Genomic DNA, 26,656 nt, shown 5'->3' with positions numbered 1-26,656 from the left:
GTGAGCCAGATCCTCAAACATAGGCTAAGTAGTCCACTTGTGGGCAGCCTCGGGAGAGACGGAGACTACGGGAGTAAACCCAGACAATGAATCAGGAGTGGAGCCCCTAAAGCGGTTGGACGTCATTGAACATCCTTCCAGCAGCTCCTTCAGCCAAGCTGGTGCCAAACGTATTGCTTCATAACTTCTCCTTTGGACTACACTGGTGAGGTCGAGTGAGAGAGCTTGACGACTGGGCATCTCAGGATCCCCATACCTTCTGCCCAGGCTTGTGATGATGATCATCACCCATTGTCCTTCGAGACAGACAGATACCAACCACCACATTCACAAACAGACTGGAAGCCCATAATCTGCAGTATATATAGAGTGCAGAGAAAGTTTTCGAGGATGTTGCCAGAATTTGAGGAGCTGAGTTACAGGGAAAGATTGAACAGGTTAGGAGTTTATTCCCTAGAGCATAAGAGAATGAGGGGAGATTTGATAGAGATATACAAAATTATGAGCTATTTAGATAGGGTAACTGACGTTGGGTGAGACTGGAACTAGGTCATAGTTTAAGGGTGAAAGGTGAACATAAGGGGGATCTTCTTCATTCAGAACGTGGTGACAGTATAGAACGAGTTGCCAGTAAAAGTGATGGATGCGGGTTGATTTCAATGTATAAGAAAAATTTGGAAAGGTACATTGAAAGAAGGGGTATGGAGGGCTATGGTCTGGATACAGGTTGATGGGACCAGGTAGATTAATAGGTCAGCACTGACTTGATGGGCCAAAGATCCTGTTTCCGTGCTGTACTTCGAAGCAAATTTATCATCCAAGTACATACTCTATATGTCACCACATACAACATTGAGATTCATTTTCTTGCGAGTATACTAAATAAACCCAATAACCATAATAGAATCAATGAAAGACCAGGCCAAAGGGGGAATAACCAATGTGTAAAAGACAACAAACTGTCAATACAAAAATCCATAGGTGGTGGGAACATTTCAATGATGGGGCAAGGGAAGTTACCCCTTTTGGTTCGAGAGCCTGAGAGTTGAGGGGATAATAACTGTTCCGGAACCTGGTGGTGTCACTCCTGAGGCTCCTGTACCTTCCTCCCAGTGGCAGCAGTGACAAGAGAGCTTGATCTGGGAGCTGATGATGGATGCTGTTTTCCATTACAACGCTCCGTGTAGATGCGCTCAATGGTGGGGAGGCTCTTTACCCGTGATTGACTGGGCTGTATTCACTACTTTTTGTAGGATTTTCCATTCAAGGGCATTGCTGTTTCCACACCAGATTGTGGTGCAGCCACTCAATATACTCTCCAGTGTTCTATGACTCTATGCTGTACCTCAGGTGAATGATATTTAATGTTCCCAACCCTCCAGCACTGGAAGGTTGATATTCAGTTCAAGACTGTGAGCAAATAAGTGTTTTAATATAAGAGAAGGGAGTAGGATGAATAAAATTCGGCTGTTTGATTGTCAGAAAAGTTCACCCAACTGAGGAACAGAGGAGCTGATCACTTTCCAACTGGGCTGAAAAGACAGAGTGTCTTGAGGAAGGGATGTTGGATAATTGATGGTGCACAGAACAAGGGACTTGTCAGCAGAAGGTCATGTCATGAAGTCACCTAGTGTACAGTAAACCAGGTTTTGGAACTTCATCAAAATTAAATAATAACCTGGAAAACTCAATCTGCTGCTTATCTAACCTTGTAGCACCTGAAAATATGTTCCTGAAGTTGATATGGGCTAAGTGTGGGAAATTAACAGCTTCCTAACACATTGGAGCGCTATGACAGACCATGTAATGCACGTTAAGCTTTGCCAACAGTACACACTGTTTGAGAAAATATATTGAACAGATTCTCAAAGAGCAGTATAGGGTACACATAGTACAAGTGATTACTGAAGTGTGTGAGACGTGACTCTACAATTTTTCAACAGATGATTAAGCAGCAAAAAAACAACTTAAGGGGAGACCTGGGCAGCATCAATAAATGGTAAAACCATAAGCATGAAGTCTGTCAGCTGAAGAAAGACTCTTTTCCTGGTACTCACACTCCTCCAATGATGTCAGGAGACCTTTGCCCAGGTCACATATAATTACCATCAATCAGTCCATGCAATTCTGTTGATCTTTGGGAGATTTTAACCCTCGGACATTCTCATGAGTTTGAATGGATTCTGGAGATTGATGATACCTCTGTAAAATGAAGCAGTACTTGGCATGTTCTGACCATACTTGGCCTACTACCTGTCTTGTGCAGTCTCTGCATTAGCACATTTGAGGTCAGACATTCGGGGAGACCTTTTAAATTTATAAATTTTGCTTCAGCTCTTTCCACAAAACTGCCCTAAGCGAAGCAGTAAACACCATACATCATCTCAGTGAGAGTCAGTGCAATTTTCACCCAGAAAGGGTCTTGGAAATGTATGAGCAGCCTAACAGTGCCTAAATGTTTAAAATATTTGACTTCATCTCCTTTGTCATTTCTTCAGTGGGGAATGTCAGATTGTTTCTCTAAAATGGCAAAGATTTTCAAATGGATATGAGCAAATCACATCGTAATTCCAAGGGTGAGGAAAGTTATTAGCTGCAAATTGCAATATTTTAGTACTCACGGAATAAAATTAATTTGATTTGTTCTCCGTGAGTGGCACATTATAGTCTGGGCAGCACTGATTCTGCAATGCAAATAGCAAGCACGACTAACGGCATCCTGAAGAAATCTATTTTGCAAAATCTTTGCTGCAGCCTTAAAGATTGGGCAACTATTTCCTCAGAGCTGCTTTAGCATGAGTTGCCTTACTGAAAGAATAATCAAAATTCAAAATAAATTTATTATCAAGGTATGTATATGTCATGATATACTACCCTGAAACTCATTTCCTTGCAGGCGTTCACCGTGGTCAGCAGTGAAGTAGGCTGGCACAGTAGCGTAGTGGTTAGCATAACGCTATTACAGTGCCAGAGACCTCGGTTCAATGCCCACCACTATCTATGAGTAGTGTGTGCCTTTCCGCCATGACCGTATGGGTTTTCTCTGAGTCCTGCCATATTCTAAAGATGTACCGGTTAGGCTTTGGCCCAAAATGTCAGCTGTATTCTTTTCCATAGATGCTGCCTGGCCTGCAGAGATCCTCCTGCATTTTGTGTGTTTGCCTGGTTTGTAGGTTAATTGGCCACGTGGATGAGATTCGTGGAGCCGGAAGGGCCCGTAACTGTGCTGCATCATCAAAGTAAATTAAATACAACAAAAGCTTTGATGAAGTTCCATGCTGGCATTACTCATGTCCATGCACAGCCCTTGCTTGAACGTTTTTTATTTTCTACATTACCCATTATCTGTGTCTGATTCTAGGATTCACAGAATCATTGAAAAGTACAGCACGGAAACAGGCCGTTCGGCCCATCTCATCTGTGCCAACCCATTCAAACTGACTACTCCCATCGGCCCACATCGAGACCATTGCCCTCCATACCCCTACCATCCAAACTTCTCTAAAACATTGAAGTTGAGCTTCTGTGCACCACTTGTGCTGGCAGCTCATTCCACACTCTCACCACCCTCTGCGTGAAGGAGCAAAGAGTAAACAGCCAAGTCTCCGCTTCCTCAGTGAGTCCAGCTAGAAGGTGCCCACAGTGTATGTGAGTACAGTTTTTCTCATATCTGAATCAGCTAGAACAAAGACTTCTGCATTTGAGAAAACCACTTTGCAGTACTTGGGGAATATTTCAGTGGTTCCTTCTGATGCTTGTTAATTTTGATTTGCAATAAATAATTCAGTTTTTTAAAATTATTTAATAATCATCTTTTCACTACCTTTCAATGTGGATTTAACTTCAAACTCTGGTTTTATTTCAAGCCCTTCAATGATCTTGAGGGCAGATCCCATTTATACCCTGGTCTTTTCATTTTAAAAATTATTTTATTTAGAGAGACAGCATGGTAACAGGCTCTTCTGGCCAACAAGCCTGCATCACCAAATTTCATCCAATTAACCTACTAACTGGAAAGTGGGCAGAAACTGGAGAACCCAGAGAAAACCCACTTGGTCACGGGGAAAAGGCACAAACTGCTCACAGACAGCAGTGGGCATTGAGCCCAGGTCACTGGCACCGCAACAGTGTTATGTTAACCACTATGCTACCAAGCCGACCCAATTTACTTTATAACTTTGCATTTTGCAAAGTGAGCGGTGGACAGAGATAGGTCTCTACCAAAAGAGGTGTGAGGTGCTCCTTCCCTCCGCTAGCCTGCAGGTCACATTTGGGCAAGGTGAGCAGGTGGTGGATGACTGTATGAGCGGTTGATGCATATCACATGTCCCGGTTATGCGATCACTGACACCAGGCAGACAATCTCTGGAGAGTATTGATAATGGCTGGGGTCACCCATCTTGTAAAGACACTGCCCAGAAGAAGGAAAATGCCCAGAATGGAAAACCACTTCTGTAGAAAAATTTGCCAAGAACAATCATGGTCATGGGTGGAGAAAAGAATAAAACAGCTGAAAGACCAGGATTGCCCTTATCATACCACACAGTACATAACGATGATTATGTAAAGGGTGCATACATTCTCCCATCTCATAGATGTTGAGTTATGCAGATGGCCTGGTATTGAGATTGAAAATCTAGGCAACATGAATCTCTGTCCTGAGAGGGACCTTGGATAATCTTCAAGGAGACAACGATTTATTAAATGCAACAACAAAATAGAAGAATTATGAGGTGGCCGCAATAGAATATTGAAAATAAAATTTAGAACATTGATCTGATTGATAGAAATTGAGTTTACATTTAAATAAATGTGATTATTTTTTCATATCTATACGACTCAACTGAAAGCATTTTTGCTATTGAATTGAATCAGAGAGCCATCGAAATACAACATGGAGACAGCCCTAATCCCAGCTCCTGCATTTGGCCCCATAATCCCCTACACTTCCCTATCCAGGTACTCACCTAAATAGCTTTGAAAGATTGCTACTGTGCTGGCCTCAACCACTATTTCTGGAAGCTCATTCCAAATATGCAACACCCTTTGCATGAAGAAGCTGCCCCTGATGTCCTTTTCAAACCTCGTCTCTGATCTTAAACCTATGCCCCCTCCCCCAGGAAATGACTATGTGTTGTGTCTCCTTGTTTGTCTTCACAAAATATATCATATTGCAGTTGTTAGGATTAAATTCCATTTGCCACTACTCTGTCAAACTTCCCATCTGACTGACGCCAGAGGCTGGTGAATCCGTGGAATTCCCTGCCACAGATGGCTTTGAAGGCCAAGTTATTGGGCATATTTAAAGTGGAGATTGATAGGTTCTTGATTAGTAAGGGTGTCAAAGGTTGTGGGAGAAGACAGAACAGGGTTGAGAGGACACTGTATCATCCATGATGAAATTGCGGAGCAGACTTGATGTGTCAAATGGCCTAATTCTGCTCCAATGTATGATGGTCTCATGTCCTACTTTTCTATGTCAATGATTTGCATGACAGAATTGATGGCTTTGTTGCAGTGTTTGCAGACAACATGAAGATAGGTGGAGGGCCAGGTAGTTTTGAGGAAAAAGAAAGGCTACCGAAGAACTTAGACAGATTTGGAGAATGGGCAAGGAAGTGGCAGATGGAATATAATGTTGGGAAGTGTATGGTCATGCATTTTGGTAGAAAAAATGAAAGGGTGACTATTTTCTAAATAGAGAGAACATACAAAAAAACGGAGGTGTGAAGGGACTTGGGAGTCCTTGCGCAGGATTCCCTAAAGGTTAATTTGCAGTTTGAGTCTGTGGTAAGGAAGGCAAATGCAATGTTAGCATTCTTCACAAGAAGACAAAAATACAAAAGCAAGGATGTAGTGTTGAGACTTTATAAAACCCTGATGAGGCCTCACTTGGAGTATTGTGAGCAGGTTTGTGCCACTTACCTTGGAAGGAATGTGCTGAAACTGGACAGAGTTCAAAGGAGGTTCATGAAAATGATTCCAGGATTGAACAGCTTGTCATACAAAGAGCATTTGATAGCTCTAGGCCTGTATTCACTAGAATTTGGAAGAATGAGGTGTGACCTGATTGAAAACAATTAAAAGGTGAAAGGCCTTGATAGAGTGGATGTGGAGAGGATGTTTCCTATGGTGGGAGAGTTTAAGACCAGAGGACACAGCCTAGAATAGAGGGGTGTCCTTTTAGAATGGAGATGAGGAGGAATTTCTTTAGCTAGACACCAGTGATTCCTGGAATTTTTGCCACAGGCTGCTGTGGAGGCCAAGTCTTTATGTATAGTTAAGGCAGAGATTGCTAGATTCTTGATTGGTCAGGGCATGAAGGGTTAAGGGGAGAAGGCAGGAGATTGGAGCTGAGAATCAGACATGATGAAATGGTGGTACAGACTCAATGGGCCAAAATAGCCTTATTCTGCTTCTATATTTTATGGTTTTATGGACTAGAAAATCCTTAATTTAAACTCAGATCCAAATGTGAATCTAATCTGACTTTTCAACACGGTGAAAGAATGCAGATGGAGATGAGATCTTTCAGATGACAAACAAATTGGGAATTGTTCTAGTAAATTGAAAAGATTAGCATTTGATGCATCAGGGATTCTACCAGAGCCTTTGTCAATACGTATCTCTCATCAAACACCATTCGACAAGATCAGCAGGTCTTTTACCTTATTTGCGATTTGTAGACCTTGCTGTAAATGAACAAATTATCTGCCTTTCTACCTACAGAACAACACTTCAGAGAGAAATTGATTAGCTAGGAGACATCCTAGGGATCTGAAAGATACACTATGAAACCTGTTCTCTTGATCCAGAGACATTGCTGAGGTAAGATTTTATTCTATTAAAAGAAGAAACTCAGCAAGCAGAAACGTATAAACCATCCAAAGGAAGTTGAAGAAGTCAACCATTTCTTGTGATCAAGGTTTCAGTGTTGGCTTGAGAGACCTTGCAAAATTAGTGGGATAGTGGGCATTGGTGTTGAACAGCCTTGCTACTTGGGGGAAGTATATCTATTTTTGAGTGGTATTCCTGGTGTGGATGGTACTTAGCCTTCTCCTTGAGGCGACTGAGACAAACAGTCCATGAGCAGGGTTGGTGAGATCCTTCATGATGTTACTGGTCCTTTTCTGGTATTGTTCTTTAATGACGTCCTCGGTGGCGGGTAGGCTGGTGCTAGAGATGTGTTGGCAGTTTTGACTACCTGTTGCAGAGCCTTCCTGTCTGCTGCAGTGCAATTTGCACACCATACAGTGATGCAGCGTGTTAGGATGTTTCCTACTGTGCATCTGTAGAAGGACATGAGTATTGATGTGCAAAGCCCAACTCTCCTCAGCCTCATCAGAAAGTTCAGGCGTTGGTGAGCTTTCCTGCTTGTGTAGGATGGTTTCTGGGACCATGAGAGGTTGTGTGAGATGCGCACTCTCAGAAGTTTGTTGCTGGTGTTGGGCCCCACCATTGTCATGTTATCGGCCAACTTGACGATGTGATTACTCGGGTGTTTGGCCATGTAGTCATGGGTGAGGAGAGTGTGCAGCAATGGGCTCAGCACATTGCCCTGGGAGGGGGGGACTCCTGTGCTGAGAATGATGGTGAGGGAGGAACAGTTATGCACCCTGTCTATCTGAGGTCTATTCATTCAGAAGTCCAACACCCAGTTGTACATCGGTGTATTTAGATTGAGGAACAGGGGTTTGTTCACCAAGGTCTGTGGAACAATAGTGTTAAATGTCTGGCGCATGACAGATACTATGGCATCAGTTGTAGAGTGGTTCTGTTAATGGGGTAGTGATTATGGACTGTTCAGAAATCTAATGGTGGAGAGGAAGGAGCTGTTCTTAAAGCATTGAGTATGTGTCCTTAGGCTCCTGTACCTCCTCCCTGATGGTAGTAATGAGAAGGGACGATGTCCTGGGTGGTGAAGGTCCTTAATGATCAGTGCTACCTTTTTCAGGCACCGCCTTCTAAAATACCCTCAGTGATGGGGAGTCTCGTACCCATGATGGAGCCCGCTGAGCTTACAACATCCTGCATCTTTTTCTGATCCTGTGCAGTGGCCCCTCCAAAGCAGATGGTGATGCAACCAATTGGAATGCTCTCCATGGTCTTGCTCTTCAGCCTATCACTCCTACTGGGGCACATTCCACCGACAGAAGTTCACCAGGGCCCTCAATCCTGGGCTGATGGTCATTTAATCAGTTCAGTGGCATCTGCTTCCACCACGCGACTTCACGTGCCTCCTAAGCGAAGATCCTTCCTCTCCCAGGAATGGCATCTTTGGAGCTTCTGTTGTCATTTCTGTAGCTCTGGATTGTTATGGGATGGGGTTGTAGTCCCATGCCTAACCATCCTCCGTTTGTAATGGGTTTTGGACTGTCCACAGCTCCATGGTATAGCTGTTGAAATTTGCTAGTCTTTGGTGACATACTAAATCTCCTCATACTCCTAATGAAATATAGCCAGTTCTTCATAACTGCATCAACTACTCACTAGGCGATATAAAAATGCTGAGTTATTTTATTTTCTTTTGGATCAATTTGTCTCACACTTTAAATAACACCTTCTGCTGTAATTTTCACTGAGGTCAAGAGATGACTTCATCAGCTCTAGTGACAAAACTGACAAAGAACATTTTTACTGATAAGAGTGTAGGGTGGCCTTTCATTTCTCTGTCAGCTCTTTCAAGGACCAAGGGCCAATGCGTCAGACAGCGGCTGGAAGCAGTTCCACCTCTGGACATGAAGCCCTGCTGATGCGAGCTGCTGGCCTGTGCCTTGTGTAAGCTGAGAAGTGAGAGCCATTTCACTTGCACTTGAGAAGGGCCAAAAATTACTCTTCCCTCGCCAAAGTGATGTGAACTAATTTTTAAGTAGAACCATAAAATACCACAGGTTCCATCACTAAAAGAAACATAAGATTCTGCAAATGCTAGAAATCCAGAGCTACACGTACAACGTGCTGAAGGAAGTCAGACAGCTAACCCAGGCAGCATCTATGGAAAGGAATAAATAGTTGACATTTTGGACTGAGATCTGATCAGTCCTGATGAAGCGTCTCAACCTGAAATGTTGACTGTTTATTCCTTTCCATAGATGCTGCCAGACCTACTGAGTTCCTCTGGTAGTTTGTATGTATCACTATGATAAAGGCTCCTTTGGGCTGCCAAGGCATAATAGTGAAAGTGAATTAATAACCCTTTTGCTTCCGATATTGATGTCTTTCAATACTGCATCAATAATGAAGAGATATGAAGAGGTATCTGTTGTGGAAAAAAACTAACATCAGTGAAATTGCTAACAGCTGGCAAATATATTCAGTAAAGGGATAGATTTTAAAGATTTACCTCAGAAACTAGCAAGGAATGTTCTGGGTAATAAAACCATGCCTAATATACAGATGTGTTCAACAATAAGACAACTGGTCCTGGAGACTCAGCACTAGCACTATCCATATTTCAATTTTACTCTCTTCCAGTTGCTCAGAGTAGAACTGGATTTAAAAATAGACAGAGAAATATCCCAATGTCACCTGAAGGCAGTTCAGAAAACTGGATATCGTGCTATTTATATAAGATACCCAGGCAGTGGCACTATTTATATACATTATGGCGCTATTTTTATTTATGAGCAAGGTTATCCCATTTAGGCACATCAATATGAACGTGATTTTTATCCATTCAGCTATCAATAATGACCACTTTTTTATTTTTATCTAAGCTATAAATACCCCATGTTTCTTGAAGACAAAGGTGACTGCCTAGGACAATGAGTTCACAATTGTGGACTGAAGATGAAACAAAATTGACATTTTGAATAAAATCAGGCTGCACCATTGTCCTCTCCTACCTTGAATAGTGCTAGTGATGTAATGGGTTACAGGAAGAAAGGAAGGCTGGGAAAGTAAGGTTAGCTACACAAGAGGTTCTGCGGATACTGGAATTCCACCGAAACACACACAAAGTGCCGGAGGAACTCAGCAGGTCAGGCAGCGTCTATGGAGGAGAATAAAACTTCAACGTTTTTGTCTAAGACCCTTCATCAGGACTGGCAAAGAGGGATGCAGAAGCCAGAAAAGGTGGGGAAACGGGAAGAAGTACAAGATGGCAGATGATAGGTGAGCGGAAAGATTGGGATGAAGTAAGAAGCTGGGAGATGATGGTTGGAAGAGGTAAATGGCTGTGAAAAAGGAATCTAATAGGAGAGGGGAGTGGACCACAGATGAAAGGGAAGGAGGAGGGGCATCAGACGGAGCTGAAAGGCAGTTAAGGAGAAAGAAGAGGTGAGAGGGTAACCAAATGGTAATTCCCAGGCCTGATGAAGGATCTCGGCCCAAAATGCCAACTGTTTATTGCTCTCCATTAATACTGCCTGAATATCTGAGTTCTTCCAGCATTCTGTGTGTGTTGAAGAAAATCACCAATGTGAAAGGCAGCAGATTATATTCAAATATGTCCCTCCAATCCACACACCATCCCAACTTGGAAATATATTGGTGTTCCTTGGCTGGGTCCATATTCAAAAATTCTCTCACTCACAGCGTTGAGAGCATTACCACACCTCAAGGATTTCAGAGGTTGAAGGAAGGCAGCTCAGTACCATCTTCTCAAGAGCAAGTAGAATTGGGCAATTATATCCTGTCTTACCCTGTGAAGCCCATGTCTCCTGAATAAATAAAAACAAAATCTACAAACAGGCAAGGAAGAGAAACAGAAGTAGAAAATATGGAAAACACTCAGCAGGTCAGGCAGCATCCGTGGAAGGAGAAACAGCCTATGTTTTGGATCCAAGACTCTTTGTCAGAAAAGGGGAAAAGATATAGAGGTTAGTTTACACGTAGAAGACAAAGCAAGAGACAGAATGTGCAGAATAAAGGCAGTGTCTCGGAAAGGGTGAGAACAAAAGGCTTAATGTGATCAGTTACTCGTCCATCACGTGTCTATCATGTGTAGTAAATGGCAAGTGTGTGGTATACATCCTGTAGGCCAGCCCAGAGGAAAAGTGCAAGAAAAACTGAGGGAACATAAGGGCATGTGGAGAATAGCTTTCTGATCCTTCCTTCTTCATCTTTCTGCTTCCCACCAGTAAAAAATCATTCTTGCAAACCCTCACTGTGTTTCCTTGTTAATGGGTAGTTAAGTTGTGTTACCTAGTCTCATCCCAGTCTGACATTGATATCAGTATTAGGTCAGCTAGTCAGTATCGAATTGATACTCAGGAGACCAGCTGAGGCGGGTCCTGAAGGCAAATGTCACTGAACAGACAGCCCTTCTCGGTGATGTCACCTGAGGGTTTGTGAGGCTGCAAATTCGGAATGATTTAAAATTGTATTTCTTTTTTAAATATAGGAGTGTTCTGCAGCTGGGGTTTAGTGGTTGTTCAGTGACGTGGTTGGGAACACAAGTATATGGGGCCATGGTTTCAACCATTCATTTGGTCTCAGTTCAGTTTTGAATGCTTCTTGCGACATCAGCTACAGGCCAGGCATGGGGTAAAGGGAGTCTGGATGGGGAGGGCTTAATTCAGATCATGGAGGCAGAAGATTCAAAATGGGACTTCACCAAGGCTACTGCTGACTCCTGTCTGCTTCCCAATGCATAAGTGGTAGGCTTGATGCTTTCTCCGGGAAGGCTGGGATCTTCAAGGACTCTTGCTATTCTTCCTACAATGGCACTCCCAGGACCTGTGGAAACCCCTCCTCATGCAATTCCAGCTGGAAGTAATAAACTTGTAGTTCATAAAGGAACTGGCTGGAATTCACCTTTGTAAGTCTTGGAATTTTCCAAGTTTATCAGATACGATAATGTAAAGGGCTTGAATTTGGCATCCCAATGAAGGTAACTTCAAGAAGTTTGTTCTACTTCAAAGTCTCATGTGTGCCACAAGATACAGAATAATGTATTCCCAAATTCCCGATTGGAGGTTCTAGGTTGAGAACAGAGAGGGGCAAGTTATATCCTGACCAAGCGCAGTGAAGGATGGACGATGACTCCACAGCACCCACGTTACATCTACATGCTACAGACTGCAATAAGTTCTCAATAATCACATCTGCTGTCCTAATTTACTGAAACCCAGCCCACTCACTTTTAAAGAGGTGCCCAAAAATTGGCATAAATACAGATGGCATAAATTCCAAACTAATTGCTAAATCACAAACAAATTCTCGAATAGACTCATATAGTGTGGCAGGATAACTACTGCTCATGTTCAAAAATAATCTTTTGCATATCCTTCTATAAAGATGAATACTTCAACGTATCAGTGATTCTGTGCTAAATCAGAGTTGGATTTGATTTGATGCCAAGGAGACATGCTGGGATGAAGGGTACTGGAACGATGTCTGTGGAGGACATAGACAACTGCCACAGACATGTCAAAGAGGTCGTCAGCATGCCAAGGTGCTTCAGACGCTGCGAAACCGACCCCACTTACAACAAAAGTAGAAATGTCAACCTGTCAGTGAGAGCTTGTTGCCAGATAACCAGCCAGACAAGCCACAATTCAAGGCATTTATAACACAAAATCAGGCCATTCAACAAACCTGATGTACGCCAATATATGCTTTGACAAGGGCCCCTTCCAATCTAATCCATTATTTGCATGTTCTATTCTTTATACAGTATCATTTATTTCCCTCTTAAAGCAGCTATTGTGTACAGTACTGTGTAAATGTCTTAACAAATATATATATATATAGCTAGGGAGCCCAAGATTTTTGCACAGTCTGGTAGTAATTTCATGTATTGCACTGTATTGCTGCCACAATAAAAATTAAATTCCATGGCATATGTGGGTGATGATAAACCTGATTCTGATATGGGTCTCTAGTGTGGACTGAGAGTGGGAAGGGGGCAGGGAGAATGGGATCATGGTTGGGAAAAGGGGAAGGGAGAGGGGACGGAGCGGGAAGCACCCGAGAGGCATTCTGTGATAACCAATAAACCAACTGTTTGGAATCAAATGACCTTGCCTGGTGTCTCAGGGCTGGGTGTGTCTGTACCTGCACCACCTCTTGCCCCAGGCACTCCTTCTCTGCCACCTGTCCCACACCCCTCATGTGGTGCTCCACCCTTTTCATTCCCAACATCCTTTGCTCCTGCCAGACTTACAAACTTAATCTCTGCTCCATGTTGACAAATACACAATATATATGTGCCTAAGACTTTTATGACTGACCACAATCTGGGCAGAATTCCTAAAACCCTCTTGTAGGTTTCAGCCAACCATTCTCCAACTGCCAGGCTCTATATACCCGAACAGAAAGGTCTGCTAACTTGTGCTTAATATTTTCAAAGTCATATCGAGTATCAGGTCTGGAACAAGAGAAGCGCCTACCTGCGTTACGTAGGGTCCATACAATTTGTGGAACCAGTACAAGATGAATTTAAACAGCTTTTGGATGAGAGTGTGATGGTGAACCATACACAGGAAGGTTTAAGGCAAATATATCCAAAAAAGACTGAGAAATAATAAAATAACTGAAAGATATTAGGAGAACACTTGGGACTCAGGAGAGTAAAATGTCCTTTCTCACCTTCAATGTGAATTTAAAACTAATGCTTTAAAAGGAAATGTGTTTAATATAAACACAAAAGATGCTGAAAATAACAATTTCTCACTGCTGTCCCTCTGTGATCTCTGCTGCCTTCCGACTCTTCGACCATGTACTCGCCCAGACTTGCTACCACAACCACGCATTCGATTCCCTACTCTGGCCTCTTACCTCTTCTCACCTACCTATCACCTCCCCTGGATCTCCCTCTTCCTTTCCCCTCTCCCATGGTCAGCTCTGCTCTCCTATCAGATTCCTTCCTCTCCAGCCCTGTACCTTTCCCACTCACTTGGCTTCACCTATCATCGTCTAGGTGTCCTCCTTCCCCTCCCCGCACCTTTTTATTCTGCCATCTTTCTCCTTCCTTTCCAGTCCTGAAGAAGGGTCTCTGCCCGAAATGTTGACTATTTGTCTATTTCCGTAGTTGCTGAGTTCCTCCACTACTTTGCGTGCGTTGCTTTGTTTTGCTGCTGTTGTTTTGTTGCTTTTTGTGTTCTGTGTTGTTCTGACGAGAATTGGGGCATGCTATGTTGGCGCCGGAATGTGTGGTGACACTTGCAGCACATCCTTAGGTTGTGTTGGTTGCTAATGCAAATGACGCATTTCACTCTGAGACTCGCTGTACATATGATCAATAAATGAGTCTGAATCTGAGTGGATTCACTCATCCTCGCAAAAGCTGATGACAACCTGGATTTCTGCTGCTTTCAGTTCCTGCAGTTCCATTCCGTGGTATTGATTACACTGCTATCACTCTTGGCTTCTTAGCGTATTTATCCTGTAGAGAAGCCCAAGTCTAAAACCCTGCTTAACGTGATACTGCAAATGGATATGTTCTCTCACCTTCAATGTGGGGATAGGAAGTGCCTTTCCATCCTTGTCCAGGGAGACATAAGTGAAGAATGCAGTCACGGCATGAGCTGTCTCTGTTGGACTTTTCAAGAAGTGGTCAACATCCACAAAAACTTCAATCTCCATAGATTTGTTACTGCTGAATGTCATTCGGCCGGACACTGTGATCACAGATCCTGCAGATAGAAAAGTACCTTTGGTTAGATACACGTTGGTAATCAAAGCAATGACTATGAAAGAAGATACTGATATTTAAGAGTTGTACAGCATGAAAACAGGCCCTTCGGCCCCTCTTATTCATGCCAACCATGTGTCTACTTGAGTTACTCCCATTTCCTCACATTTAGCCCACACTTCCCTTTAAACTTTTCCTATCCTTGTGCCTCCCTAAATATCTTTTAAATGTAATTTTACTCAGTGTCTTTCAATAACTCATAGTATCTAAAATCAAATGAACTTTTGCTGTTTTCTTCTCTAGTTTAATGGTGGATGGAGCACAAGTGCTCGATGAAGTGGTCTCCCAATCTACGTTGAGTCTCGTTGATACATGGGAGGCCACACCGGGAGCACTGGATGCAGTACACGATCTTAACAGACTCACAGGTGGAATGTCCCCTCATCTGGAAGGACTGTTTGGGACCCTAAATGGTAGGGCAGAGTGTAGGTGTGAAATTTTAATTCCATTTCCCATTCCCATTGCAACATGTCAATTCACGGCCTCCTCTACTGTCGCGATGAGGCCACACTTAGATTGGAGAAGCATCACTTTGTATTCCGTCAGGGTAGCCTCCAACCTGATGGCATGAACATCGGTTTCCCGAACTTCCAGTAATTCCACTCTTCACCATTCCCCATCCCCATTTCCCTCTCTCACCTTATCTCCTTACCTGCCCATCACCTCCCACTGGTGCTCCTCCCCCTTTTCTTTCTTCCACGGCCTTCTGACCTCTGTCAGATTTCCCCTTCTCTAGCCCTGTATCTCTTTCACCACTCAACTACCTATCTCTTTACTTCACCCTTCCTGGTTTCACATGTCGCCTTGTGTTTCTTCCTCCCCTCCTCCCCTGCCCCCCCATCCTCTTACTCCGACTCCTCATCTTTTCTCAGTCCTGATGAAGGGCCTCAGCCCGAAACATCGAATGTATTGTTCTCCATAGATGCTGCCTGGCCTGCTGAGTTCCTCCAGCATTTTGTGTGTGTTGTTCAGGTTTCCAACATCTGCAGGTTTCCTCGTTTGTGATCAGAATCAGGTTTACTATCACTGACATGTGTCGTGAAATTCAATGTGTTGAGGCAGCATTCCAGTGCAATACATTAACAAATACTAAATGTTACAATGAGAAATACTAAAAAGGCAAGTATTGCAAAAGGAGCGGAAAATAGTGAGGTAATGTTCATGCACCATTCAGAAATCTGATGGTGGAGGAAAGGAGGTGTTCTTAAAATGTTGAGTGTGGGTCTTTAGGTTCCTGTACCTCCTCTCTGATGGTAACAATGAGAAGAGGGCATGTCCTGGATGATGAGGTTCCTTAATGATGGATGCTGCCTTCTTGAGACCCATCATTGATCCTTATCTGTTATAACCCACCCTGTTATGTACTGCCCTCAATAGCCCAGGAATTAGATTCCCTCCCCTTTACGTGATCTCTCTGAGATCTTCCCAATGGGTTGAAGTTGTGCAGGATTTACCATCTGCTTAGAGCTTTGGGAGAGCTGGTGAGATCAAAATCTCAAAATAATACAGGGTTCCTTTTGTGACTTCTTCACATTTCAGGGGAGTGAAAGATGGTCAACATAGCAGCAAAAATGAAAGCCAACATCCAACAATTTTTCAAATGAGATAATGGGCATTTCCAGCAATGGTGAATGAGTATTCTGAGCAGAATCAACTGCCCTATTTAAATCATGGCTCGGCACTTTTTAGATCCACTCGAGAGGGCAGGTGGATGCAATGCTCTCCACGTACTACTCTTACTATAGATGTCAGCCAGAATATTGTGCAAAGTCTCTGGAATGGATCTTAAATCTGTGACCCCGTACCTCGGATGTGAGAATGTCACTGTCTGTGCCATGGCAAGCAAGCCAGAAGATGCAGCCATGGCTTTACTGCCTTGTCCTCATAGATTTAAGTGTTTATGTAGATCAAAAGTCTGGTTCCAAATTGAGGACGCCATTGTTAACCCTCTTGCATTCTTGTAGCTGTGAATCAGTCAGGTGAGATATGAGGTTTGCACTAATGAAACAAGTTGATAAGAGAAAGGTAGCTTTTGATCTTCGGTGATAGATTTCCAGGGTTTTTTTTGTTTTATTCTTGAACATCCTGTTGATTTTGAATGATGCCTGCAAGTTGCCTACAAAACTTGCAGAAAGCTCAGGCCACAACAGAGACATCTGGATGGAGAATTCAGCACTTAACACTGCAGATGTTGAAATTTATATTTTGTTTCAGCCTTTGTGTCCTAAAAAGTGCTGAAAGAGAAACAGGGAATAGCACAACATGCCATACATGACAGATTTAGAGAAAATAATGTGGTTAATTAAGAATAATTTTGTGCTCCTTGCAAATCTAGGGCTTGAATCTTATCACTTATCGTTTTCCATTAACAAAAGTTCCTAGATTTTACATGGACCATGCCATTAAGGGTTTCTTATCCCACTGAGAGTAATGGAACTTTTACAAGTACATGTTAAATGTGTGTGTGTGTGTGTGTGTGTGTGTGTGTGTATATAGACGCCTTTGCAAGTACATGTACCCCAGCATCCGTTTTTTTTATTAAGCAAGACCTCCAGATTTAGTAGCTGTGACTTCTTAAACTTGACATAAAATTGAATGTGTGATTAGAATTGTTGTATTAGTTATTTAACTCAAGATGTGTGAAAGGTCTCAGCTGGTGAGAGTGAATGTCTGAGAAGAACGATAATGCTCACACAGTGTTATAGGATTCTGGAACAAAGGTGGAGAGTTTGATGTGCAATTATTGTAATGGAAAAAATAGTGGCATGAAAAGGAAGGCAGCAGAAATTAATCAGTATGGGACAAATGAATAGAACTGTTTTTCAAAAGGTTGATAGATTTCAGCCGTGCGGAAAGATAGCTAAACTTAGAGGAGAATTAAGAAGGGTATTTAAGGTCATGGAAAATTCTTAGTAAAAAGAAAAATTAAATTTATATTGCTATTGCAGCTCTTTGGACCTATGGACCTTCTGAAGTATTCAAATTCAGATTCAAATTTATTTATCACGTGTACATCAAAACATACAGTGAAAGGTATTGTTTGCGTTAACAATCTGAGGACAGCCTGCAAGTGTCACCACGCATTCCAGCGCCAACATAGCATCCCCACAAGACTCGGCAGAACAACACAGAACACAACAAACAACAAAACAGCAAAACAAGCTCCGTTCTTCCCCCCCCCCCCCATCCCACCACCTATCCACAAAGACAGTCCTACAACCCAAGAGAGGCCTCCGGGCCTGCGTTCAACAGGCCTCTGACTTCACTAATGGACTTCAGACTTGTAGACCCAGTGCTTCAGCCATTGGGCTTTGATGTCTAGACTTACAATTGATCTTTGGGCTTCAATCTTTACAGTCAATGTGTAGCTTTTGAAGGTCATTGTTGTAAGTGTGGAAATTCAGCAGTTTAATTGCTCAAGCAAGATTTTCACAAACAGCATGATGATAAAGATAAACAATTTAATTTTTCTTCCTGATATTGATTGAAGTATACACGTCAGCCAGGACATGAAGAAATAATTCACCTGCTCTTCAATATAAGTATGCCATAGGTCCTTTCACATCCCACTGAAAGAACAGAAGGGAATCCATCCAAAAGACAAGATGGCTGACAGCGCTGCACTCCCATGTTTCCACTCCTTTCCACCTTCACTGCACCAGAGTCTCATCCTTTTTCTCTGTGTTTGAAACTTGATGTGGGATTTAATCCCACAAAATTTCTTGGGGCAGGAGTGCCACCAACTGGGACCAGCATATTATGCAGAGAGAGGCCAGGTTTCACTGGCAGATCAAGAACTAGAGCACAAAAATTTCAGGCAAGTGCCTGAGAGGAAGTAAGGCAGCATTATTTTTTGCAAAAAATTTTGATAAATGAGCAGGACTGTAATATCTCACGTTGTGTTTAAAATTACATACAATACTAATTAAAAAATAAATGAATATCATTTATGAAAGAAATATATATTAATACCATATGACCATAAGACATAGGAGCAGAAGTAGACCATTCGGCCCATCAAATCTACTCCTCCATTCCATCATGGCTGATTTATTAGCCTTCTCAACACCGTTCTCCATGAATAATTAATAATAATTAATCCTTAACAACTAGTTATTAATAACTAATAATTTAGTTAGTATTTATGTGCTGTCATGTCCTGTGTTCTATTAGAAAAACAGAGGGTTACGTAGGGCAGTAGGGTTAGAATGATATTAGGGTAGGTTAAAAGGTCAGTAGAACATCGTGGGCTGAAGGGCCTGTATTGTGCTATAATGTTCCATGATCTATCTCTATTAGAATACATACTGGAAAAAGGACACCAGAAAATCCAGAATGCTTACACTGACCATTCCAGAAATGGAATTTTTAAATGTTGCCTATGTTGCCTATGAGCTTATGGTGGCAAGTTTGGCTGTTGGAGGTTGTGAAAACCACCAATCATAAAATCTCTCTCTTTCAGTACACTAGTGGAGGTCTGGAACTACTCTGCAGGTCTGGTTAATTTTTCCCTATAGCTTTGATTTTGAGAAAAAGTTGATTGCAATCAAAACTGCATGGAAAATGTAATTAAAGAGTCATTAGGAGAGCAGTTATGTTACTTGTGGGAGTATGACTGATGTGCAGCCAGGAGGTTTATGTTATATAGCCAGCTTTGCTCACCAGTCTAAGAAACAGAAATCTGTATATGAATGGTTAAATATACAACTGGAGTCAGCAGCAGAATAGGCTCCCTGGCAACATTAGAAATCTTTTAAGTTAAACTTTAAGGGTAGCGAACTGAATATTTATTAAAGTTCACTCTGCACCAGTTGCAGTTATATTTCAGATGATCGAGAGTTGCCTCCTTGAGGTGGACCCATCCCATTAGGTTAAATATACATTCAGTGGCTACTTTATTAGGTACACATGTATATCTGCTCGTTAATGTAAATATCTAATCAGCCAATCAACTCAGTGCTTAAAAGCATGCAGACATGGTCATGAGGTTCAGTTGTTGCACAGACCAAACATCAGAATGGAGAAGAAATGTGAACTAAATGACTTTGACTGTGGTATGATTGTTGGTGCTAGATGGGAGTGCTTTGAGTATCTCAGAAACTGCTGATCTCCTGCAATTTTCATGCACAACAGATCACAATCATACAATGAGTATAAATTTCTCCAGGTACTGCCCAAATCATACAATATATATATCAGGGCAAAGCAAAACTTCTTTGCAAAGTGAAGAATAGAGTTTCCTGGTAAGGTGTATAGGCAGTGAAGTTCTGTCAAACTACAGACAGAACATTTGTAAATAATGAAATAGATGCAAGCAAAAACTATGAGAGAAATCAATAAAAGAATGGTTGATGTGACAGATGATAACATGGTCCAAAATAATGAAAGGAAGAAAAACTTGCATCTAAACAACACCTTCCTGTGGTTGGAATATGTAGCAAACTACTTTAGAGAATTATTTAATTTTGAAGTGTGATTTCCTGGATTATGAAGAAAAGTTACACAGGTCATTTTATAGGACTATCTTGCAAGTGATGCTGAGATACATTGTAGGATGCACTGGGACACATCATCAGTGACGTAACCTGAGGTCACCGGGTGTTTCAGGACTTTCAACATCAGACACTCTCGCTCAGGCGACCCAGACAGGGTTGATCAGGCTTTGGCTTGTGTCCCAGCAGCATTGGTCCATGGGTCACACCTCTTGGTCCATAACCACCTAGAGGCTCACTCAGCAGCCTCTGATGGTCCTGAAGGTTCTTTTCTTTGCAGATCCCATAAAGCCAAGGAGAGAATAGATTTTGCACTGCAAGCAGCCAGCATAACCTCTACACCCCACCTTTATAGGCTTGCATCATGACCTCCACCACTATCTCTGGTACTGCTCTACCAGCTCCAGGTATCTGGCTTTCTTAAGCTCAAGTACCTCCTCATTCCGGTCTTCCTGTCAGTTCTGCTATGATCAATGACTTGTGCTGCTGTTTCACTCAGGAACTTTGACTGAGACATTGGGGCATTTACTCCTTTTCTTAGATCCCAGAGCAAATATATCAATGCAGCTACAAAAAAAGGCACAACAGTGGGTATATTTCATTAGATGTTTGAGGAACTTCGGTGTGTCACCAAAGACACTCATAAATTTTTACAGGTGTACTGTGGAGAGCATTCTAACTGGCTGCATCACTGTCTGGTATGGGGGAGCTACTTCACAGGATCGAAATAAGCCGCAGTAAGTTCAGCCAGCTCCCTCATGGGCACTAGTCTCCAAAGTATCCAGGACATCTTCAAGGAATGTTGCCTCAAAAAGGCAGCATCCATCATTAAGGACCTCCAACACCCAGGTCATGCCTTGTTCTCATTGCTACCATCAAGAAGGAGGTACAGAAGCCTGAAGGCACTCAGTCAACAATTCAGGATCAGTTTCTTCCCCTCTGCCATATGATTTCTGAGTGAATATTACACCCATGAACACTACCTCACTGCTTATTTTATTTCTATTTTTGCACTACTTATTTAATTTAAGTATTTTATATATATACTTACTGTAATTCATGTCTTTTTCTATTGTTATGTATTGACTGTACTGCTGGTGCAAAGACAACAAATTTCGCAACATACTAAACCTGATTCCGATTCTGAAATGAGCTAACAAAACAAGAATATTTCAAAGTGTGATCCGAAAGAAATTCTCAACAAACGACTGATGCATCAACCTAGAGTATGCCCATTTTCTTGAAACAACCTCAGCTGGTTCTGACTCACAGTCAGTGTACTGTTTTGTGCATCACAGGCCACTTAACTCCACACTGGTAATGAGCGCAAATTATTGAAACCTATTGTATAGGGAGCAATTTCAGAACAAGAAAGAGAAAGGCAATAATAGGTTGCCCACTATTATATCAGAATTCATAGAAATATGATAATGTGCTAATATGATATAATGAGTATTTCATATTTTTTTGAAATCTCTGCAAATTTAAAAAAGTACAAAACTTGTTTCTGTTCAGGACTTGAAGAGGACTAAATAAATTCGTTAATGCATTCACTGCTAACTTCTTTGAGTAGGAATTCAGAAGGTCGCCATGGTAGTGTAGAGGTTAGTGCAACGCTATTATAGCTTGGGGCGTCGGAGTCCGGAGTTCGTTGTCGGCGCTCTCTGTAAAGAGTTTGTGCATTCACCCTGTGAACTGTGTGGGTTTCCTCCCACAGTCCAAAGACAGACCGGCTAGTGGTCATTGTAAATTATCCTGTGATTAGGCTAGGGCTGAATCGGTGGGTTGCTGGGCAGCATGTCTTGTTGGGCTGAAAGAACCTGTTCTGCACTGTACTTCTAAATAAAAATCATAAATGGCTAGAGGAAAATTCAACTACATGCAACAATGGAGAAACTCCAATACTTTGAATCAGAGAAAGCATTTAATGTGGACTACACCGGTGAGCTTTGGATTGGTGTGAAAGATCAATTGAAAGAAGATGAAACACCAAACTGGACTCTGAAATCAACAACAGATGGCACTTATCAGTGATCATAGTTCTAAATAGGCTTTTGGAAGAACTGGCATCTCTCCAGGCATCAATACTGACAACACTACAGTTCACAGCAACCATTAACAACCTCCAAAAAAGCAGCATCTTAAGAGTCGAGTAAGCTAGTGGATATCACCAAGTACTATATGAGAAATGGGTATTCCTGGGGAGGAACAAAAATTCAAAATATCAGCAGCTGGCCAGTTGACTCACAAATGGCATTTTATATTAAGAAATGTAATGATATACAGATTGGTGTGAAAGTCTTTTGAACGATTACTTATAAATGGCACAGTAAAAGATGAGGTGAAGCAGAAAAGATGAGTTGGAAGTGCTAATTGAACAAAGGTTGTGGTGTGGTTTGCTACTGCCAAGCTATATAGAACAGTTTATTGGAAAGGGAAGTTCAGAAGATACACGCAGTGGCCACTTTATTAGGTACACCTGTAGACCCACTCATGACTGCAAAAAACTAATCGCCCAATCATGTGGCAGCACCTCAATCATAAAAGCATGCAGACATGGTTAAGAGTTTCAGTTGTTGTTCGGACCAAACATCAGGATGGGGTAAAAATGTGATCCAAGTGAATTCAACTGTGGAATAATTGTTGGTACCAGATGGGGTGGTTTGAGTATCTCAGAAACCACTGATCTGGGATTTTCACACACAACAGTCAGGAGAGTTTACAGAGAATGGTGCAAAAAACAAAAAAAACAAAAAAAATCCAATAAGATGCAGTTCTGTGGTTACAAACGCCTTGGTAATGAGATCAGAGGAGAATGACCAAACTGGTTCAAGCTGACAGGAAGGTGAAAGTAACTCAAATAACAGCACACTACAATAGTGGTGTGCAGAAGAGCATGTCTAAACACGCATCGAACCTTGAAGCAGCGGAAGACCACGAACATGCACTCAATGGCCACTTCTTTAGGTACAGGAAGTACCTTATAAAGTAGTTACCGAGTGAAAATGACACAATTAGATGAGCTGAAGCAGAAAAAAGATTTGGAAATGTTAATTGAAAAAATATGGAAGTGTGGTTTGTTACTGACAAACCATGTAGAACAGTTTGTTGGAAAGAGAGGTTCAGAGTATATGTTTAAAGAAAACATGGAATTTTAGAAAGTCATTTTTAGGAGACAAAGGGAAGCAATGGATCAATATTAAACAGGAGCAACAAAGAAAATGTTGGATCATTTCAGTTACCCAAGGAGAGGTTAAATGAGATAAATCTCATCTTAGTTGGAAAGAGCAAAACAAGAAGAGAAAATATGAACCTTTTTTAAAATCATATTTGAGAATCAACTGGCTGAAGGACTTTGAAAGTAGAAAACAAGATTATTAGCTCATGAAAATTACAGATTAAATGCAAACTGCAGAAGGAACAAAGATGTTAGAAATGCTCAGGAGAATCGACGGCATCTGTGAAACAGATAAATAAGTCAATATTTCAGGCCAATGTACTTTCATCTGAAATTCTGGTGGAATCTCAAAACCATAAAGCATTAACTTTGTCTCTGTTCGCACAGCCCGAAAATTGGTTCCAGCATTTTCTGCTACAATATCAGATTTCCATCACCTACAATATTTTGCTGTAATTTACTGCACGTGATCATATGGAAAACTGCCATTTAGACTTCTTGACAGATACTCAATTTGAAACACCTTCAAAAAATCAGCCTTCTACAAATCTCAAATAGCTTGAAAGAATCTACAGCTGTGGGTCAGTATGACGACGGTTTCCAACGTCAGGCTAAAAGATTAAAAGGCTATATCTCGATCTCTTTTGTTAAGAGTCATAGACTCTCATACATCATGAAAACAGACCCTTGACCCACCCTATCCATGCCAACCATCAAGTACCTTTCCGTACAAATTCCATTTACAAGTATTGATCTGTAAACCTCTCTGTATTAGAGATCCAAGTCTTCTTCAAGATACTTCTTGATGTTATGAGAGGACCTGCCTTGGTCACCCACAACAGGCAGGTTGCTCCAGATTTCAACCACCCTCAGATCCTCTCTAAACATTTTACTTTACTTTTTTAACGATAACTCATCGAGCAATTCACATGCCCCATAGCGGGTTCTTTTGGACAGAGTAATATGCCGAGTAAATACAGTATATCCACTCCAAAACCAATCTAACATGAAGGAAATAGACTTGATCTGAAGGGTTGAGCTAAGAATCAGTGGACTGGCAAAACCTGTACAAATCACTAAAATATGTACAGCTCCAGCATCTGTGATCACAGAATCCCGGTGAGCTGTTGATTTCCATCTGAGAAAATCTGCTCTGGATCTTCCCAAGAGTCGGTGGGTATTAACGGAATAGATATTCAAAGTACGTATACCTTATACAATCTTGAGATTCGCCTCCTTGCCGGCAGCCATAAAACAAAAGACCGTCGAACAACACACATCAAAGTTGCTGGTGAACGCAGCAGGCCAGGCAGCATCTCTAGGAAGAGGTACAGTCGATGTTTCAGGCCGAGACCCTTCGTCAGGACTAACTAACTCTTCCTTCAGTTAGTCCTGATGAAGGGTCTCGGCCTGAAACGTCGATTGTACCTCTTCCTAGAGACGCTGCCTGGCCTGCTGCATTCACCAGCAACTTTGATGCGTGTTGCTTGAATTTCCAGCACCTGCAGAATTCCTGTTGTTTGTGACCGTCGAACAACCAATGTGCAGAGAGAAAAAAAATCGTGCAAACAATAAAAATAAGCAAATAGCATTCAGACTTTTCATGAGCAGCTTTGTAAAGAAGAGAGTGGAAATATTGCAGTGTCCAGATGTGCAAAGCTGATAGAGACCTATCCACACAGACTCATGGCTGTAGTTGCTTTCAAAGGTGCATCTACTAAATACTGACTTGGAGAGGGTGAATATTTTCGCAATCGATTATTTTGTGTTCATGAAAGTGAGTCCACAGAAGCCCATTCGTTGCAGGCCACAGCCCCAGATCGCTCCGGTGTGCCCACCACCTCGATTCAACCTGTACCCAATCTTTCCAACATGTAAGCAAATCGCAGAAAGATGTGAAAGCAATAGTATTATACTAACATGGGATTTCAACCTTGTCATACTGACATGAATATCTTACTGCAAGGGGCGTTGCTGGCACGGAATCTGCTAAGTATATTCACATAAGTTTTTTGGGACAATATGAGACAATTTGTTGACTCTCCTATTAGAGACGTGATCTTTGGAAATGAACCTGGACAAGTGGTGGAAGTGCTATTAGGGAGACTTTTGGGAACAGTGAACATAATTTCTTAAGTCTTAAGGTTGTTATGGAAAGGGATAAAGTTTGTCCTGAAATCAAGGTCTTGAAATGGAGGGAAGGCCACTTTCAATAACATGCAAGAGAATGTGACAAAAGTAGATTGCGATCGGATGCTTGCGAGTAAAGGAACACCTGGCAAGTGAGACTCATTAAAAAGTGAGTAATAAAAAGTTCAAGGCCTTTATGTTCCGGTGAGGGTGAAAGGTAAAGATGGCAAAATTAGGGCACCTTGGATGACAATGGATTTTGAAGATTAAATTTTTAAAAAAAGGAAGCATATGTCAGAATTTATCTCCAATACAAAGTATCCACCTCCACTTGGAAGTTTTTATGTTTTATTGTTTTAAAACATTGAATCACAGTGGATTTAATTTGGCTTTTTTGGCAGTGACCAACAGAAAAAGACTCTTTCATGTCAAAATGAAAACAGATCTCTACTAAGTGATCCAAATTAATTTCAAATATAAAACACAAAATAGTTGATTGCATAAATATTCACCCTCTTCAAGTCAGTATTTAGTAGACGTGCCTTCGAAAGCAATTACAGCCTTGAGTCTGTGGGGATAGGTCTCTATCAGCTCTCCCGATCTGGACACTGCAATATTTCCACTTTCTTCTTTACAAAACTGCTTAAGCTCTGTCAGATTGCATGGGGATTGTGAGAGGACAGCCTTTGTCAAGTTCAGCCACAAATTCTCAATGGGATTGAGGTCTGGACTCTGTCTTGGCCCTCCAGGACATTTACTTGTTTTGTTTTTAAGCTATTTCTGTGTAGCTTTGGCTTTCTGCTTGGGGTCATTGTCTTGCTGGAAAACAAATCTTCTCTCAACTTGCAGTTCTCTTGCAAAATGCATCAGGTTTTCCTCCAGGATTTCATTGTTTTTTGCTGCATTCATTTTACCCTCTTCCTTCACAAGCTTTCCAGGGTCTGCTACAGTGAAGCATTCCCACAGCATGATGCAGCCACCACCATGCTTCACTGGAGGGATGGTTTTTTTTTGATGATATACGGTGTTTGGCTTATGTCAAACATAACGTTTAGTCTGATGGCAGAACAACTTGGTTTCATCAGAATGTAGAAACTTCTTCCAGCTGACTTCAGAGTCTCCCACGTCTTCTGCCAAACTCTAGCCGAGATTTCATATGAGTTCTTTTCAACGTGGCTTTCTCTTTGCCACTCTTCTATAAAGCTGCCAGTGGTGAAG

General features: G+C 41.8%; 1 protein-coding gene across 4 annotated transcripts in view; it reads right to left on the bottom strand.

The window, feature by feature from the left end:
• acot7 (acyl-CoA thioesterase 7) overlaps positions 1 to 26,656 on the bottom strand; it is a 257,856-nt gene that overhangs the window by 33,787 nt on the left and 197,413 nt on the right. For all 4 annotated transcript variants that reach the window (XM_072245005.1, XM_072245006.1, XM_072245008.1 and 1 more), the window contains one exon: positions 14,395 to 14,579. In XM_072245005.1, coding sequence (XP_072101106.1) covers positions 14,395 to 14,579 — 185 coding nt within the window. The remainder of the gene's footprint in view (positions 1 to 14,394; positions 14,580 to 26,656) is intronic.

Source organism: Mobula birostris, chromosome 27 (assembly GCF_030028105.1).
Source record: "Mobula birostris isolate sMobBir1 chromosome 27, sMobBir1.hap1, whole genome shotgun sequence".
Taxonomy (NCBI): domain Eukaryota; kingdom Metazoa; phylum Chordata; class Chondrichthyes; order Myliobatiformes; family Myliobatidae; genus Mobula; species Mobula birostris.
This window is presented reverse-complemented; position numbering and strand designations above follow the sequence as displayed.